Source organism: Cornus florida, unplaced genomic scaffold, assembly GCF_030987335.1.
Source record: "Cornus florida cultivar Cherokee Brave unplaced genomic scaffold, ASM3098733v1 CherokeeBrave_3.0.0_Hap2_Chr09, whole genome shotgun sequence".
Lineage (NCBI taxonomy): Eukaryota > Viridiplantae > Streptophyta > Magnoliopsida > Cornales > Cornaceae > Cornus > Cornus florida.
In genome coordinates this window covers 45,564,308-45,584,089 of record NW_026775579.1, presented here as the reverse complement: position 1 = coordinate 45,584,089, position 19,782 = coordinate 45,564,308, and the positions used below count along the sequence as shown (strand labels likewise).

Here is a 19,782-nt window from a genome sequence, read left to right as displayed (position 1 = left end):
CATTATCCTTAAGTTATCATCACCGGTTGAATGTTTTATATATTTGATGATATACATGGCATAGTCAATGATTAATTTAAAGTTTCATAGCATATAACTTTATGAAATTACACATGTTATTGAAATTATATACATAATTATGCATATGTCTCATGTTATAAATTGTTGCATAATATGTATATGGTATTTTGATTCATTCGGGAAAATTGGATCATTTTGCAATCCTAAGCACAAGTGTCGTTAAGTTTGATCGAGTGTTTAGTCACCAAAGTGGCACACTCATGAAAATTTTAAAGATATTTGTAGCTAGTGACAAAATTATTATTTTGTTAAAGTTAAAGGATTGTGTTGGCGTTTAGTAAAGACGAGCAATGATCAAGCCCAAACGTGGGTCATTGAGTTTGGCCAACTAAGTGGATTGAGGTAATTAGTGTAGAAGACACAACTGATGACTCACTACGCCCAAAGGAGTATAAGTTGTTATTGTGTTTTCTATGATTAATTAGTTTGAAAGGTGAAAGCTATTTCACTAGTGGGAGACTAATGTATGATAATTTTGGCCCAAAGGAAAGATAATTATATGTTATGTTGATCCCATTCAGAGTGAATTGTTTTGAGGTATTATTTAATTAACAATGGAAAGTTTAGTTGGCCTTCCCATCTATTAAACTGTAAATGTGTGGCCTCAGTTATTCTCAAAGTCAATGGGAGTAAAATTCATCTCTAGTGTTAAATGTAGATAACAATGACATTATTGTACATGAGATTAAACAATTTAACTTCTCAAACATTTGAGATGAAGGTATTGGTGAAGCCTTTTTATTGGCATTAAGTCTCACCTAAATAAATCTCGTGAAATGTTGAATTGTCACAATTAAAGAACCTATTTTGATAGAGTTCTGAAAGTATTTGACATATAACACTATAGAGGTAGAATTGTACTTATTGTAAAAGTTGAGAAATTTGGTGTAATGACCAGGTCATTTTCCTCCCTTTCCTTTTTCCTGAAATTTTACGGATAAATTTTTTTCCGTTTAATTTTCTTTTCTGAGTTTTGTTTCTCATCATTTAGTGTCATCTCGAGTGCCTGGAAATGGTTTTCGAGACTTTTTCCTATGGATTGACAAATTCCTTTTAGGACTGAGTCATTTCCACATTTTCACTATTCAGACACTATTCACTTTTTGTCATTTTCCGTATTTCGTCCTTTTCCCTATTATGTCTTTTTCACATTTGTCAGTTTTTGGCAAAACCTCACCTTTCGTGCTCGGAGTTAGTTTTTGACTTCACGTGCCTTCATTCTAAGTGGTTTCCACGAAATATGTATCTTTTCTTTTGTAAGAAAGTACTCTGGTTACTCCCGATGTCTATAGGGGCATGGATGTACAGTTCTTCAGAATCTTTTTATTTTCTTAGGGTGTTTTTCATAAATATCTTTTGAAGATATTTTATTTCAGGAGTTTTTAAGAAAATATTTTTGGAAGATATTTTCATTCTGGGTCATTAGTGCAGTTAATCCTTTTTGGAGGGGCCAATGTGCAATTAACGAAAGTCATTGTAAAATACCTCGTCTGGAGTTTGGATCCTCGTACGAGATTCATTTTCACATTTCGTTGAGTCGTGTACTCTTAGAATTCCGTTCTGGTAATTTTTTTACAGTTTCAGAGTTTCTGACCCCGGTTGCCGCCGAACTTGTTTGGGGCATATCTCTCTGCTCGGGACTCAGTTTTTGATGTTGTTTCTTCCGTTGTTTATATTTTCTCATTTTGAATCCTTTTCATTCATGGAGTTTTGCCGTTTGAGTGCGTTTGATCAAATTTTACTTTTCCGGACCCGGCGGGACCCTTTTGGGGCACTTTTTGAGATTTTCTATAAATAGGGGACTTAAAGCTTCTTCCTCTCTTGGCTGGCAGCCATGGATGTCCATGGGGCTGCCACCTTTTCTTCTTCTCCTCCACTTAATTTTCCTAGTGAAAAGTCTTCGGCCTTAACGTTTGTTGTTCTCCTCGATGTGCTCTACCTTTCACCCTTATTAGAACTCGTTTTTGGCCAAATTTTGAGTTCGGGTTTGAAGTCAAGTTATGATTTTCATGGGGCTTCTTGGGGATTCTTGTTCATCGTGTTGTCCCCGACAAAACCCTTTGGTATCGTTGGATTTGGAGCACTTTTATTTCGATGGGCCTTTGAGATTTTTATCTCAAATCGAGGTAGGGGGTGTTATAATTTATTTTCTTGTTATATTGCATGCTTGTGATGCGTATACAACTCATTTACATGTCTTTGTATGAAATCTAGAAACTTTGATTTATTATTTCTTTGTATAAATTTAATTTTCCTGGTTGTCCATAGCTTGTTTTAAACATGAGACATGATAGAAAATTACTCCTTGACATGTTCATTAACATATATTAAATTGAGAAAATTTGGATAAGTAATGAAGTTTTTATTTAATATTTATCTTAAGTGAAAGATTAATTCATGTGGCCTTATCTTGCTTGAAATTAATATGTGATGTCATATTATATTAGGCCCTAGCATGCTCTTCAACATAGGTGAATTTGAGAGTGATCGGAGGTGTTTTAAAATCTAGAGAATATTTAATTAATTTATTCCATGTGTACTATTCACTTCATTTGAATTCCGACTTGATATTCTTGATATGTACGCCATATAGTTTAACATATATTAAATCTAGAATATTTGATTAAGTTTTGAAACTTTTCATTTATTATTTTTCTTGTATTAAAGTTTAGCACTCATGGCCATACATTGCATGGAAATCACTTGTATCGTGCTAGTAAATCAAGTCTTGACAAGTTGCATAACATATATTAAATTGAGATCATTTGGATGAATTTCAAAACCTAGAGATTTTAATTAAAAGGATTAATTAAAATCCATTCAATGGCTCCTTTGTCTTGATTAAGTTTCTAACTTAGCATTCATGCTTTCCTTGACAAGTTCCCTCACATGTATAAATTTGAGAATAATCGGATAAGTTTTGAAACTTATTTTTAATTATTTCCTTTGTATGGAACTTGATTCACATGGTCGTGTCTTGTATGAAATGAACATGTAACTTGATATTGAACTTGTCCTTGACATGATCCTTGGCTTGTCTTGTAATCTTGACAGTTTAATCCCTTAAGTAGATTAAATTTCCTTATATGCTTACATCGAGTTAATCATGCTTTGATATTGAACTCGTGTTAACTTATGAATCGGACTTGTATTTCATGTACTTTCATCTTTTTATTAAGCACCATGACTCCTTGTATCTAGGTTTCATTAATGTACTTAATGAACATGCACATTTGTCTTGGAATGATTTAATTACTTATGTGTTGCTTAGTAAGTACTTGAATCATGTATCTTATACTTGTGATATTTTTACTTCAATGGATTTCTTGTGCTATATATCTTGGTTCTAATCTATATAAATGCATACTATGATTTCTTGACATTTCACATGCCATTATAGTTGAGAACTTAGGGCATGACTTGTGTGTTCCAAAATATTGGTTGTGCATGAAACGTGGTTAATGCATTTTTTGTGTTTTGATACTATCTTAGTTTGCACAACTTGTTGATTTTGGGACTTGGGATATCAATCAAGAATTGACATGGCTAGGACTTGGTTCTAGTATGGGGGAATGTCCTCCTACACTATAGTGCGCAATAGGGGAAAGGTACCCATGGGTTAGTAGCCCTAAAGTGATCTCAAGAGTACAGTTTTAAACCGGGCGATATCCGAGTTTTCCACATTGGTTGATTTCACTCTTTAAATTTCAAGTTGCTATTCCTTGAAGATTTAAACTTATCGTCTGTGTGAAATGCTCCAATCTTGTTTACTTGCATAGATGTTATGCCTTGTTCTTGATTTCATGTATAACTCTTTTCGCGTTTCATGGAATGTTCCATCCTTATTTAATTGCATAGATATTATGCCCTGTTATTGATTTCGTGTATTACTCCTATCATGTTAATTGGAATGCTCCAATCATGTTAATTGCATTGATAATGTAATTCTTGTTAACTTATATCCATGTATACTTCTTGTCTTGTTAAATTGGAATGCTCCAATCATGTAAATTGCCTTGACAATTTAATCTTTGTTTTCTAGTACCTTCTTGTCATGTTGTGTAGATTATTCCAACCCTTGCTTAATTGTATTGATAATTCAATTCATGTAAATCTATGTTCAAGCATCATTCTTGTCGTGTTCTTTGGATTATCCCAATTTTAACTTGTTTCATATATGTGGATATATCATGAGTCTTGTTGCTTTTACTCTATGGTAGCTTAGGATGCTCCCTGAGTCTCATCTTGACGTAGACATTAGGTGGCATGACCCTTTTGAACTGTATCATGTAAGTCTAAAAATCTGAAAGAAATCGAGTCGATGCATGCTCATTTTCTACGAGTAAACTTGTTTACTCACCCCGAAGTTACTGGGGATTTGTTCAGGTACGAAGACTTGGTTTTTGATGCTTATCGTTCATTGGGATGGCTTGTAGCTTCAAGTTTCCATTTCATGCAAGTGTTATCATATGGTAGCCTTATGTATCAAACTTGTATTCTTTGATTCCATTTATGTAATATGTACATAAGTGCATTCTTTTCATTGTATTCAACATATATGACATAAGGCCAAGGGCAGCATGTTTATATTTGCACTTGTACTCATTTGGCACCACCTTTTGTTTAAAAATGTAACTTTTCCAACTTTGGAGGTTTTGCATGTCAAATCCTGTAAATGGAATGTAACGAGGCCGTAGGCCATTGTAGCATGTTTAAAATATTATATTACACTTGCGTGTATGTTCACATCATCACACAATATCATATAATGCAATTTGATCATGACATGGGGGATTCAAATAAGACTTAGGGTCTTTTCTTCATTTTTGGTGCATAACAGGTTCATATGCACATTTTCGACCAGTTTCGGTCGACCGGTGGCTTGTTTCGGTCGACCGAACCCCTTTTTATTTCAATTGTTCAGCAAAAACTCCAATTCCAATAGCCATTTTACTGTTTGAGGCTCATTTCAGTTGACCGGTTCTCTACTTCGGTCGACTGAAGCACCATCTTTCATCTTAAGCCACAAACTGATCGACCGGTTTGTTATTTCGGTCAACCGAACTGAAGGCTCATTTCCCCTTCTTTTCTTAGCTCATTTTGGCAGACCGAAGCTCCATTTCGGTCCACCGAAATGGAGCTGTCTTGTGGGTCTTGCCTGGTTTGTTGCCTAGACAGGTTAATCTTGTTTCATTCATTCCCACTTGACCTCATTGATCTTGTACAAGCCATTTAATGGCGTACATGATCTAGTTTGAACTAGACTTTGTTCCCTTGGTTGTCATTGGTACCATAGGGTACCATTTAACCTTTTCATCCTGTTTCCGCTTCCGGTTATTTCCTTAGGTTTCGTAACTTCATGGAATGTCACGTGGTGTCTTAGAGATGATTTATATCTCAAGGGACTTTAGTTTCATCTTTGCTTCCGCATTTTGAATCTGTTGTCGAGTTAACTTACGAGTCATCATTGACGCACCAGGTTGAAAAACCTGGGTCGTTACATTTGGTAATCCAAGGGCTAAGAAAATATCTAGAGCAGAATTAGGTAAAAGGTATTTTCTACGCTTTTGGAAATCTAATGTATACTCATGTTTTGTATATGGTTGACTATAAAATAGCATATGATAGGTAAATATCACATTGATCTTGGTTTGGATCCACAGTAAGCGCCAAAGATTTTTATAAGGTATCTACAAATAGTTAAGAACCATATCTTTATAGGAGTAGTAAAAACTGACTTTGCTGGTTGTCAGGACAGTATACAAATCCACTTCAAGTATTGTTTTACTATTATGATAAGTGATAGAAACGGAGTTTATTTGCATGTTATAAGGCCACATTTCATGCTTTATAAAATATTAGTTTTGGACTTCAGGTCAATACCGCTACAGTCTTGTATTAAAGAAACAACAAGAGTTCAAGTTAATCTAAAATATGACCGTTAATACCTTGTTATGAAATAGAGGATACAGAACCAGCTAGTGTCTGATTGAGCACATTGATACCCAACAAAAGATTATTGATCCCATAACTAAGGGTTTGCCGCTAATGTTGTATAGTAAGCACACAAATTTCTCTTTGACAACATTAATTTACTTAGTAGTGGGAGGTTGTATTTGGCTCAGGTAAAGACAATTTTATTTTGTGATCACAGTTATTATCCTCATTTACTAGATTTTTCATACTAGTGCACGTGTATGGAAAATTTGTGACTTAAGTGTCCAGTTTTGAGACACAGTGTGTCCTTATTGAGACACTGTAGGACCGATGCATGGCATGAATATTGTATTGAATAGATGCACATGCAAAATATATGTGTCGTTGGAGTTGAGTTTGTTAGTATCAGTGACCATTGGTGTTTTATATCATTGATGGTATAATGACGCCCTTAATCCCATATTAGTAGACTTTAAGGTACTCCAAATTGAATGGAAGAGGTGTTTCTTATAAATATATGGATTAACTTCTATAGTACACTCAATGATCATTTTGATCTTGAAGTGATCGAAATTAATTATTGTTAGACTAAGTGGGAGAATGTAAGAAAAATTAATAGTCTAACATTAATTTCACATAGATCAATAACTATCTATATATTTAAAAAGGGTTGCACCATATTTAATTGATGTGCATTACATCATATTAATTCCTAAAGGTGTCTCGTGAATAGTCACATCTGAAGTAGTGTATTGGTTGATGGAACCAACACAACTCTTCGTATATATTGGAACAGTCCCAACCCTCGTCTATATATATGTGTTAAAATTCTGGAGTCCATTATCCTATACGCATAGAGAAGATTAGAGGGTTGAAGGTCGTCTCCAATCAGAATATATCAGGAACGTTGAACTTCTCTTCAGTATAGTTTCTATATCTGGGTATGTCTTCCTCTATATAAATTTATGTATTGAAGACATAAATCCTATTTGGGTTGTAATTGCTTACCGACCTAACACAACGAAATCCTATGTTAGGTGGCGACTCCAAAATAAATAATTTGACCATAGTCACTTCGTTGCATCAAGCCTATTTTGCTAACCCCTAAGTATTTAATATAACTCTTAACCCCTTATAGTGAAAGGGTGGGGAAAATCCAAGCGCGACACCCTTCTTTGTAAACATGCTCTAGTTTTGTTTTTATTTGGGGAATGAAGTATGTATGTGATATTTTCATATTCTAGAGACTTACACAAGTTGTAATGGTTTTTCATTTCAATAAATGATTGTGTTGAATGCATTATCTTGTCTTAAATTGTATTTTCTCATGATTATATTGCTAACATCTTCATAGTGAAAATGGAGATGAGATTATGAAAAGGCTTTTAATGGCATGATGTATTGAAAGTTTGATAATCCATAGCTTAAGGCCTCCCTTTGATAGATTATTCTTGGTTTTTGACTTCATGTGCTATTATCACATTGATTGAGGAGTTTGATAGTCCCTACCTTAGTGAGCATGTCATAAGCTACACCCTAGTTTAGGTAGTTCAAGCATGTAAAACTTTAATGGATTATACTTACTTCTTAATTTTATGAATTTCTTGAAGATAATGTAGCAATCATGTATTGGTACATATCATGGTCATACATATAAGTTGGTCCCCAAGTTAATCGCAAGCAAGCATATTTATATGGTCGGTGGTGGATTCACTTCCCTAGTTCTCTCTACATAAGTTCCTCTCATCTTAAATTCCTTCCATTTACCGTTTTATGCAAATTTCATTTCCTAGTTCTAAGTGACAAGCAAAACAAACCTTTTACACCTCTTCCATCAAACAAAGTGATTTTAAAACCTTGGTTGCCGTAAACTTGTAGTTCTTGTGGTTCGACTTACCCTTATGATAGCCCTATTTTACAATGACTTGTGCTATTACAAATGTTGATTATTATTGGTAAACATATCTCAACCCACCAACTTTCATAAAAATCTCTTTAGATTTTGTAAAATACAAATCCTTTAAAGTTAAAGCCAACTCTTTGTAATTACTAATATTCTTAACTATTCCTTTCAACTTGTCAATTTTGCAAGTATCAGTGTCAATTTCTATAAAAACTGTTTTTGATTTAACAAACTCACTACTAAAATTATCAATTTTAAGTTCAAATGATTTATTAAACATATTTACCTTTTCAAGTTCCTTTTCCAGAAAATCAACCTTATGAAGAAGATTTAAATTTTTATGGCCAATTTCTTCCAAATTTTTATTAGAGACAGAAACTTCTAACTTATAAATATCTCTATCAAGTTCCACAAGTTTCAAATTTTCTAACAAATTTTTGAAATCCTATTTAAACATAGAATATTCAATATGCATGCTTGTGATAGAATAAAAAATAGGAGGTAAAGGCAATACAGCAATAGAAGATGAATTATCAGACATGATGCAAAAATCATAACAAATCAACAAGTATGATATACTCAATATATCGAGTAACCCGCTCTGATACCAAATGTGAGTTACATGGTGCGGAAGCTATTAGTTGATTTAATTGTGATTAACTTCTTTAATGACTTAGATGAGATTATTAGGTTAACTTGCCCAATTTTTGTGATTGATTAAATTACCAAAGTAATATGATCAATTAAACATCCACAATCACAAAGATAAATACTGAAAAGTAAAACAAGTAGAGTTAGAGAGAAGACACTAGGATTTTAGCAAGGACACCCCAGTTGGTATAATAAACCAATTGTTGTGGCAAAAACCTTGTGGACTATACAATCCAAAGTAAACCGATCCACTATGTTTGAAAGAAAGTATAATGGACTTTTATTCAGGCTCACACCTTATCATTCTACCAAACACCAATTATTGACAATCTTCTTTATGATGTCCTGTCCAACAGCTCTTGACCTCAAGTTTACTCTTGATCTCTGTAGAAGGATTACTGGTATATCAAACAACATTATTCGAATGCTTTGACCCTTTCAAAGTTTGATCACTTCACCCCTCATCTTCAAGATCTAAACTTTAATGTAGAAGAAATAAATCTGCTCTTTTAATATGTTCTTTTGAAATCTCTAAATCTTCAATTAAGCTCCAATTTCGATGTGATAGAGAACAATACTATTAAATTACTCATAAATACATATGTGTGCTCTCAAAAATAAAATAAAATAAATTAGATTTGATTTTCTGAAAAATATCTCTCTAAAGGCTTTTTCAAAATAATGAATTTTTGTTTCCTTAAACCATACCTCATTGTTGAATGAAAGAGGAATATATAGAAGTTTGGAAGACCTAATAATACTTGTAAAACAAGTGAAATTCTTGCATAGGTTTTTGGAAGGAAGTCTAGACCAAAAAGGAATCAAAACGGATCAGGAAACTAAAGTAACCATTTATGATCAAAAGCCTTGAATCGGTAGAGAGATTGGCTACCGGTTCCCAAAGGACAATGAAGAATCCTTCGTGAAGAACAGTTGGCTACCGGTACTAGATTTGGCTACCGATTCCCAATGGACATAATAGAATCCGTCTATTTGGCTACATGTTCCTTGATTTGGCTACCAGTTCGAAATACGCAGAATGTAAGCTTCCACAAAATTTTAAACTTTTAAAACTTCCTAAGTGTTCTCACACACTCACATACCTTTCTAAAGCATTGTTCTCATCATCCCGGAGTGTATTAAAGTATAAACATTTGAACTTCTTCAAACCCGCATCCGATCTTCAATCTTGAAATTTTAAACAAAAAAATTACAGCTCGATCGGACTTGTTTTGACAACGAAATTAGCCAATACGAAATATATATTTTTTACAATCTCTCCAAAATATATGTATATATCACAATCTCTCTAATTATAACACTAATTATGAGAAGCATTATGTACTGTTTTTTTTTTCCATTGTTATGCTTTGGACCGAACGCTAACAACCAGTCCTCTCCCATTGCTTCACCTCAAGTCTCACCTTCTGAAGATTTTGATGGCAAGAGTGTTGAGTTATTGTAATTTGATGGGACAGAATCAGTTGGCGCCAAGGGTGAGATTTATTCAACGAATTTAAAGTCTCTCAAAGGTTCTGCTCTACTTGGTTCCGAATGTTGGAAAGTGTAGATCACTGAAGTCATTGATTTCAGTGTGCCCTTATATAGGCCTAAAATTTGTTGCTTTGACTTGAAAGAGGCATTTGTTAAAGCAGCTTCAATTGCATGGCCTATCAAGTACATCAAAATTTGTAAGTTATATGGTCTTTATGTTCGATAATATTCTTTTATGATTGCACATTTTTAATGCTTTTTACTTATGCTTGAGGGGGTCACGTGCCTTTAAGTGACTAATTTTGCAGTGTATAGGGGTTCACGTGCCTTAAGTGACCATTTTATTATTATTATTGTGTATAAATAGAGGTCGGGAAATTGTTGTGGTTGGAGTTTGGTCCCACATCGATTAAATGAGATATATTATGTCAGAAGAAAGTATTCTAATAGAAAGGTCATTATATACATATATATATATATATATATATATATATATATATATATATATATATATATGGAACTTACACTGACTTGTTCATGGAGGAACTTGATGTATTCAAACAATAATATGCTTGAAAAGTTGCCCTTTCCCAACAAATTCTTTTGCGCAAAGTACTGCGTAGCTGGCTCTACCTCTTCCAAATTAAACCTAAAGTCCTGCAAAACCTCTTATGGGAACCCACCAAAACTTCAACCATCAGCCAAAGGTCGCCACCCTTTGGAGTACTCAAGGCTGATACAAGAAGAGGGGCCGTTTAACAACATGATAGGAGTGGATTATGTGGTGAATTTTATGTTTTCAATAAACATGATAGGAGTGGGGGAGAGAAAAAAGATATGTTAATAAAAATTTAAGAGATTTTTTTTTTTTTAGGATGAATCTCTTAATTTGCAAGTTTGTAACAATTAAACTTACACTTTCCTCGAGTCCAAATATCAAGTTACTTTAATCAATTTTTAGAACTACAATATATATTCAAGTGGACAATGTTGAGGCTCCTATCTTGGTTTAATTTTGGTTAGTTTACAACTTGTTTTACATTCTCATACTTCAACAATTGCATCTTTGTAGGTCATAGCTAGGATGGTTATTTGGGATTGCGGTTGCCGTTACTTTTTTTTATTTCCGCTATATATTATCTTACCACTGTATATGGGTCATGAAGAAGTTGCATGGAAGAGAGAGACTAAAACAGAGCAAGAAGATATGAAGAATTTTTGTTTTATTTTGGTTAAGTAAAGAATAAGGTGTGGATCATGTACTTCTTTGAAATTTGTATATGATTAATTTTTGTATAAAACCTTGATTTGGAATTGGTTATATAAATAATGTTATTGGCCATTGTAAGTTATTTTGGTTATGATACTATTTATTTATTTATTTAGGGTATGTTAGATCCTTGCAAGGCTATATTGTAGTAGTACTGATACCACGGTCCAACACCGTCGTAGAAAACTCACTTTCTATCACAGAGTAAAACCGTGGAAGAAAGTCGTTAATTTACCACTACAGCCGCTACCACTACAATTCAAAACCAAAAACATTTCTTACCGTGATAAAAAATTATTTTTCTTGTAGTATAACTTTAACAAGAAGTACCCAACAACATTATCTGATTAATTGCAGCATAAGATAGATGTCAATAAGCTTAATGAGATCAAGAAAAGTAATCATAAGATGTATCCCCGGGCCTAACTATATCAGTTGATATCTACTCAACAATCTTAGTGCTTTATGCTTGCCTTTTAACTAAAAAAACAATCTTAGTGCTTTTCTAACATAATCAAATTGACGATAGGATAATATTATAATATATATATATAAAAAAAACTCCTCGGACTTATATGTTTGAAATATTTGTATAATGAGGAATCACAAAAGGTGATTTCTAATGTGTCATCCAATAAAAAATGCTAACCAGTCATCTTATTCTACAAACAGCAAGCACTTCAATTAGTGGATTCTGACATTATGAAAAGTGCCTTAGTGCTCATGATATATAGTAGGGAGTATATGCTTTTTTATATATCCTCGTTTTAGATTCAGATTTTATTAGTTGAAGCCTAGTGGGAAGAGATGATATATAATTAACATGGCCATTTTTTTTAAAGAAAAAAATCTTATTAGTTCAACTTCTTATGTCAATAATCTTATTAGAGAATCCATGTCAAAACCCACTTTGACATCTGAAGATTGAAACAAAAGGCATATCTGATAGTGTAATTTTGAGTGCTAGCTAGTTTCGTAGCTTCCCTACTTGTTATTAAGGAGGATCTGATTATCTAAAAAGACCCTTGAAAGAAGCCAAATTAATTAAGATAGAGCAACATGAATTGTTCACTTGGCTTTCCAAGTTTTGTAGAGAGAAATAAGGCTTATATTGGAATTATCCTTTCACAATGTATGCATGCAGGCCTGGCCTTGTTCTCCAAGGCTGCAATTGATAAAGGAATGAATTCTTATGTGTTTGTTGTTTACGGGCAATTTATCGCCACGATTGTGTTAGCGCCATTCGCTTTTTTCCTCGAAAGGTTGCACCAACAATTCTAATAAACTCTACTGTGCGTGTGTTATTTACGATATATTTCGTTAACTACTTGTTTTTTTCTTCCTAATGTGCAGTAACAACGCAGCCCCTCTATTATACAACTTACTCTGTAAAATTTTCTTTGCTGCTTTAGTTGGGTATGCCACTCCCTTTCATTTCTCATGATTTACATTGGGGCAACTTTAATGATTGTTTAGTAAGCTAATACAACAACTATTATTTTCACAATTTCAGATTCACTCTTGCTTTTAATCTCTTTGCTTTCGCTTTGAGATACACCACTGCAACATACGCTTCTGCCAGCAGAAACACGGTTCCAGCCATTACATTTATCTTGGCTGTTTTCTTGAGGTAAAGGCCAAAAAAAAAAAAAAAAAAAAAAAAAAAGAGAGAGGAGTGAAAAATAACATATCAATAATCCAATATTAAGGAAAAAAATAAAATCAACTTTTTCTTTATTTAAGTTACAACATAAAGTCTGCAAGATTTGAATATTTCAGGATGGAGAGCGTTTCTATAAGGCAATGGCATGGAAGGGCCAAAGTGTTGGGTACTATGATGGTTCTTTCTGGGGCTATAGTGTTAATACTTTATAAGGGACCACCTCTTTATTCAGGCACCCAAAAGGGAGCTCCAAACGCATCAATAAACCATATTTCCAGATCAGATTGGATAAAAGGTGCTCTAATCATGCTCTCAAGCAACATCATGTCGTCTATGTGGCTTATTATGCAGGTTTATCTCTTCTCCCTCTTTCATATTTCTATATATGCGTTTGTGCATTTCCGTGGCGTGTGAAGTTGTTTCCTAAATTTTGTTTCGGTCCACTCGCATCTGGATTTCCCCATTTTTTTTTTTGTCTCGGTCATGGGTTTGGAATCTAATCTCTTTTATAACCCAGTATGGTAGGAGGTACGGGCGCAAATCCTCTGCAGTGAGAATCCTATGCAGTCCCTGTAGTGACTTTTAAGTGGCCTATATTTTATTTTTTTCATAATTAGTGTTGTATTGAGCTCAAAAAATCAACATTAATACTGGAGCACAAAGGGCATACCCTCGGAGAACTGAACTGAAAAGGCCTGTGCTTTAATAAATAAGCCCATTTTCAGTACAAAAGCACTATACAAAACAGAGATTACAAAATAACATCATTAAAATTAATTCTCTGAACATCACAAACTTCCAAGAAGGCAGTCCTTGCCACCACCTTAGAAGTTAAGCTATTGGAACCATAAAGTCTATAATTTCTTTCCCTCCAGATGTACCATAGGCTTGAAGCAAAAAGACTCTGCAACTGCTTTGAATTTTTATACAATGTGTTCATCCAATTACACAAGTCCTAAACTGTTACAATTCCCTGAAGCTTGCTGATATCCCAACCTAATATCACTTCCAACCATCTCCAGTAGCTTTGAGAAAACTGACAAGTAACAAAAACATGATCTATCAAATCCAAATTAGCTTGACATAGAGTACATCTAGCAACCAGACATACCTGTCTTCTTTGCAAATTACGCATTGTAGGTAATCTATCCAATAACACCAGAGCAACTGTAGTGGACCATCTGGCCGAGCCTTCCCCCAACACAATTTAAACCATTCCACCTCTATATCAGTATGTCGAATAATATTCCATGCAGATTTGAAAGAAAACTTCCCTTTATCCGACAACAAAAGATCCTCCACACCTTTAAAACCCACACTCTGCAAAAACTCTTGGATCTTATTTTGCAGAATCTGAAAATTCCAATTTTCATTTAAAAGAAGTGAGCTGACCTTAGAATCTCTATGGAGTTGCATACTTCTAGCCACTCTGTGGCCAAACACAGCACCAAACAACTGTCCATTACACCAAGGATCCTTGAACAAATTAGTTTGTTATCCATTTCCAATTTGAAACTGAATATTCTGCTGCATCACATCCCTAACAACAACCATTGATTTCCATATAGGGGAACTAGTCTGTCGGGCAATAACATTCCAGTAATTAGCATTTGGAGCATACTTGAACTTAAACCAAGAGATCCACAATTTGTCTACGCTATTTAAATAGTCCCAGGCTAACACACATCTAATAGGCATTTGCAGATCAGAGAGCTTTCTAATCCCTAAACCCCCTTTAGCTTTTGGTTTGGTAACATTGTCCCTTTTGAGAAGATGCATCTTCTTCACATGGTCGGTACTTCCCCATAGAAAATCTCTACATTTCTTCTTAATTTGATTGATAGTTGCCACTGGGATATCATATATACTACCCCATTATTGAAAAATGGGAGTAATCACAACTCGAATCAATTCCAGTCTACCTGATAAAGAGAGGAGCTTGGTATTCTAGCAAACAATCTTATTAGAAATTTTATCCACCAGGTCCTTGCACTAAGATTTCTTTAAACCATGTGGACGCAGAGGCTATTTAATGGGAAAAACATCTTCTGCACATTTCAGGACCGGTAACAACACTTGTTTTCTTCTCACAGCTTTAGAGAATAACACTCTACTCTTCCCTTAGTTAATTTGAAGCTCTGTAATATCTTCAAATCTTCTAAAAATACCTTTAAGGACAGTTGCATTATGGATTGAAGCTTCACAAGCCAAAATAAGGTCATCTGCAAAGAATATATGGCTTATAGGGTTCTGAAACTTTGCTACAGATTTTAACACCACCAGATCTTTTCTTTGAACTACTTCATTCACCAATGTAGAGAATATTTCAGAAACTAATGTGAATAACAAAGGAGATAATGGACATCCTATCTTAATCCTCTATCTAGATGAAAGAATCCTTCAGGTGAGTCATTCAACAAAATAGAGTACCTTGAGGATTGAAAAATTGCTTCAATTAATCTTATCCAACTCTCCCCAAAACCATACTTCTTTAGAGCTATCAATAAAACTTCCCAAGAAACTAAATCATAAGATTTCCTAATATCAATCTTTAAATCCATAGCAAGATTTCTGGGCTTGTTGAAGTCCCTCACCAATTCATGAGCCATGATAACTGCCTCTCGGATTTTTCTTCCCTGCACAAAGGCATATTGCTCTAATCTAACCAACTTTTGTAAAACCACTGCCAATCTATTTGCCATAATTTTGGTAATAATCTAATAAACCAAGTTGCAGAGTGTTATTGGCCTAAAATCTCCCAATTTAGCAGCATCCCCCACCTTTGGAATCATTGTAATGAAGGAAGAACTAACCCTAATAGGCATATTCTTGAATTCAAAAAAGTGTTGAACAGTTGCAATAACTTCTTTATCCACAGTAGAATTCAAGATATGCCTAGGCATTACATCACCCACAACTTCAGTAGTATGTATGAAGAATAGTTCTTTATAGTAGTCCACAAACCAACCACTAATCACCTTTAGATCCCTTGAAAACTCCCCTTCCTCATTCTCAATCTTGGTAATAGCATTGAAGTATCTGTGTTGTTTCAGTTTTTAGTGAAAGTAAGATGTACATCCATCATTATCTCTTAGCCAAGCAAGTCTAACTTTCTGAGCCACCAAGATTTCTTGATTAACAAGAGCAGGTTCATAATCTTTTCTAGCCTGTTGCTCTTCATCAAGTAACACATCAGAAGGATCCTTAAGAAGACAGTCCTAAACTATTTCCAATCTCAGTCTAGTCTTAATAATTTTATCACCCACATCTCCAAACACATTCTTATTCCATTCCATAAGGGCTTTTTTCACATTTCAAAGTTTATGTAAAAGTATGTGCATTGGTGAACCCTTTACAGCCATGTCCCAAGCCTGTTAAACTAAAGGTAAAACTTCACTCTTTACACACCACAGTTTGAGCATCTTGAATGGTTTTGGCCCCGAATCAAAATTACTTGAAACCTAAACCATTACTCCATAATAGTTTGAAGTTTTTGCCATAGTGTAAGAAAATTTTGTTCCAGGGAACTTATCTAACCATATATCATTCAGAAAAACCCTATCAAGCTTTACTTAAATCCTTCTTCTCACCCTCTGCCTATTACACCAAGACCATTCCCCATTTGTAGGAGGTAATTCCAAAAGATTAGCATTTTGTAGGCACTCATTAAATTCATCCAAGGCTTTTTGAGTTACTCTCCCACCTCCTATTTTATCTCCATGAAACCTTATTGCATTCCAGTCCCCTAAAGAAATCTAAGGACCTTGAACCATAGCAGCATATAAAGTGATATATTCCCATAACTTTAATCTATCCTTCCTCTGATTTGCAGTATAAACAGGTGTGCAATAGAACACATCCCTAGTATGATGAGCAGTAACTTTAAGAAGCATACATTGATCCTTACTATCCACCACAGCCACAGAAAACATAATAGGATTCCATCCTATCCAAATCCGACCCCCAAAATGAGAATCATAATTTGTAATCCAATACCAATTATTCCTAATTTTGTTGGAAATAAGGTCAAATTTATCAATTTTCACTCTAGTTTCTAAGAGACAAACTAGTTAAGAGGCATTATTCAAAATCCATCCCCGCACCTATCTCTGTCTTCTAAGCTTATTTAAGCCTCTCACATTCCAAGCCCCAATCATTGAGAAGAGGATGTAGTATGGGGTAGGAGCCCTACTTGGCTTCTAGTTATCCTAGCTGAAACACTAATCCCAGGCTTTTTTGGTATCTTGCTTTTATCTTCCTTATGTATCAACTTAGTTTCCCTATCAGAACTTAAAACAGTCTAATCATTGATAACAATCTTCTCATCTCTATCAATTGTAGTATCTTGCATCTTATCTTGTTCCTCAAGTGAATCAGTTCTAGCAATAGAAGAATCAATATCCAATCCCACTGGAGAATATATCTCAGCATCACTTGTAATCTCATCTGCAACCACCTCTTTAGTTTCTTGCACCTCAACTATATCTATATTCTCTTGACTCTTTGAGGGAGTCACCACTAACTCCTCTACCTAAGGTGTAGTTTGACCCACCACCACCGTTTCCACATTATTAGTATCTTCCTTTTCTGATAGAGCAGTAAAAAAATTAGAAACCTGCACAGGTTCAAGAGATGCTGACGCCTATGCTTTTGCTGGCATTTCATCAAGCACTTCATCCACAACAATGAGTTTGCCCTTGTTCTTCACAACCCACTTATCCACACCCTCTTTAGGCTTTGTCTGTAGAACCTTTAAAGGGCATCTGTCATCCAAATGATCAACTTTGTTACATAAGCCACATAGCTTTGGTTTCCATTCATATTCCAGATCAATGAAGCAGTCACAGTCGTGGATATCTACCACAATTGACTCAGGTAATACCGCTTTGACCCCCACTTCTACCATGACTCGGACATAATCACCCTTATCTCTATATAAATCTGGATTATCCATATAGATAGGTTTCGAGAAGTTTGAACAGACTTTGGACACCGATTATTCATTATGGCAATGTACAAGGAGATTATGCATTCGTAGCCAAACCAAAACTGAATCCAAAACTTCCTTAGATAGATTGACATTCTTATCCAATTGTTTAACTGTAATCGGCCTGCCTTTGAACGTAAGAATCCTAGATAACGTTTGCATGACCTTTTCTTCAGAATCAAAACGAACAATGAAGAAGTTATCTTTTAAGTAAACAACTGTCACCTTCTTGGCCCACCATTTTTCAACAAAAACTTTAAATCGATGGTAATAAGGCCTTTTCCCCATCACATAACCGATCATCGAATTTTTCCAGTAAGAAATTAATTTTCTTTACAACATCCTTTTCTATGATAGACACCTTGGTGCCTCGGCTGGCACTATGATATGTGAGGTTTGGAAAAGATTTCAAATAAGTAGAAGAAAAAAGATTATGCCATGACGAGGGAGCCGTCTGAATATGTGACGACCCTGGTTTTTAGGCCAACGTGTCCTGCGATGAACCGTAAGGATGATCCGATAACGGATCTGAAATGCGGAAGCGAAAACAGAAAACAAGACTCTAAGAAGTCAAAGTGACCTTCTATGAGGTCGTGGAACTCAATGAGAACTGATGCGGAAGCAAAAGATCAAAAAATGACAAATAAGCTCCCAGGGGCAAAATAGTCATTTCTAAAAATTATAGATTCGAGTGCCACCGAGCACACCACTGGAAGGACAACGAAAAACTAATCAAGATGGACTCAAGAATCGCATGATTCGGAGTCCGGACGAAGGAGAAACGGCATGACGAAGAAAAACGAGCACTTAAGGCAAAAAGGGTAAACTGGTAATTATCCAGGAAGAACAGGGTACAACCGAGCACACTGTTGGAAAGATAGCGAAAAATTAGTCAAGTTAAAAAAAAAATTCACTTGAATCGGAGTCCGGACGAAGGAGAAAAGCCCAAAAGAAGAATTGACGTCGCGGCGACCCGACAAGGGGGCCATGACAGCCCCTATACGTGCCCATGCGCACACCCATGCACGCCGCGCACGCGCTGGGCGCACACACGGCTGTCAGTAGCCTAAAAGCTGCTATGTGTTTTTTTTTCCAAAAAAAACAGAACAGAGGCTGAATTTAGAGGCCTAGATGAATTTTTTTGCAAAAACACAAAGAAGAAACCCCCCTCAAAATTGAGAATTAAAAAAAAACGCAATGTAGAATACCCGAAATGCCCTTCCATGAAATCTGGTCATAGAGGTCCAAAAAGCTGCTAAATTGAAAAACTGAGAGCTGAACTTCGTAAGCGATTTCCGATATCAAGACAAAATTTTCTGGAAAAACACGGAAAAGAAACCCCCCCTAAAATCATGTTTTCTATTCAACCATGTTGAAAGAAGAAAATAAACCACAATGAAAAGTCTATAATGCCCCTAAATCAGAATATGCAAAAAAAGTACGAAATGAATTCACAAGAAGCTCAAATCACCAAGGATGAAGTTTTACCCGGAAACGACCATGCATGCAAACGTAACTTACCTATTAGGACGTGCTACAATGGTCCACGACTTAAAAATACCACCGATGCAAAATCCGACCCCCCAACGAGCAAAAAGGCAAAAATGGAACTTGGAATGAAAACTCAGAATCCAAAAATACAAAACGGGATCAAATGACCGTTTGGCCCATGGTCACACTTCAAACATGATTTATGAGACCCTATGAAAGAATGAGAATGGAATTCCCACACCCGATGCAACCATGGTGAAACAATGATTTGCGATTTTTCAAGATTTTCACAATATTTCATGAAG

At 35.0% G+C, this 19,782-nt stretch overlaps 1 protein-coding gene across 1 annotated transcript in view; it reads left to right on the top strand.

The window, feature by feature from the left end:
• Positions 1-12,302: 12,302 nt before the first annotated feature.
• The window catches only part of LOC132272557 (WAT1-related protein At1g43650-like), a 67,582-nt gene continuing 60,102 nt past the window's right edge, over positions 12,303-19,782 (top strand). The window contains exons 1-4 of the mRNA XM_059773682.1: positions 12,303-12,598; positions 12,690-12,752; positions 12,850-12,966; positions 13,116-13,350. Of these exons, the coding sequence (XP_059629665.1) occupies positions 12,396-12,598; positions 12,690-12,752; positions 12,850-12,966; positions 13,116-13,350 (618 nt within the window). The 5' untranslated portion in view covers positions 12,303-12,395. The remainder of the gene's footprint in view (positions 12,599-12,689; positions 12,753-12,849; positions 12,967-13,115; positions 13,351-19,782) is intronic.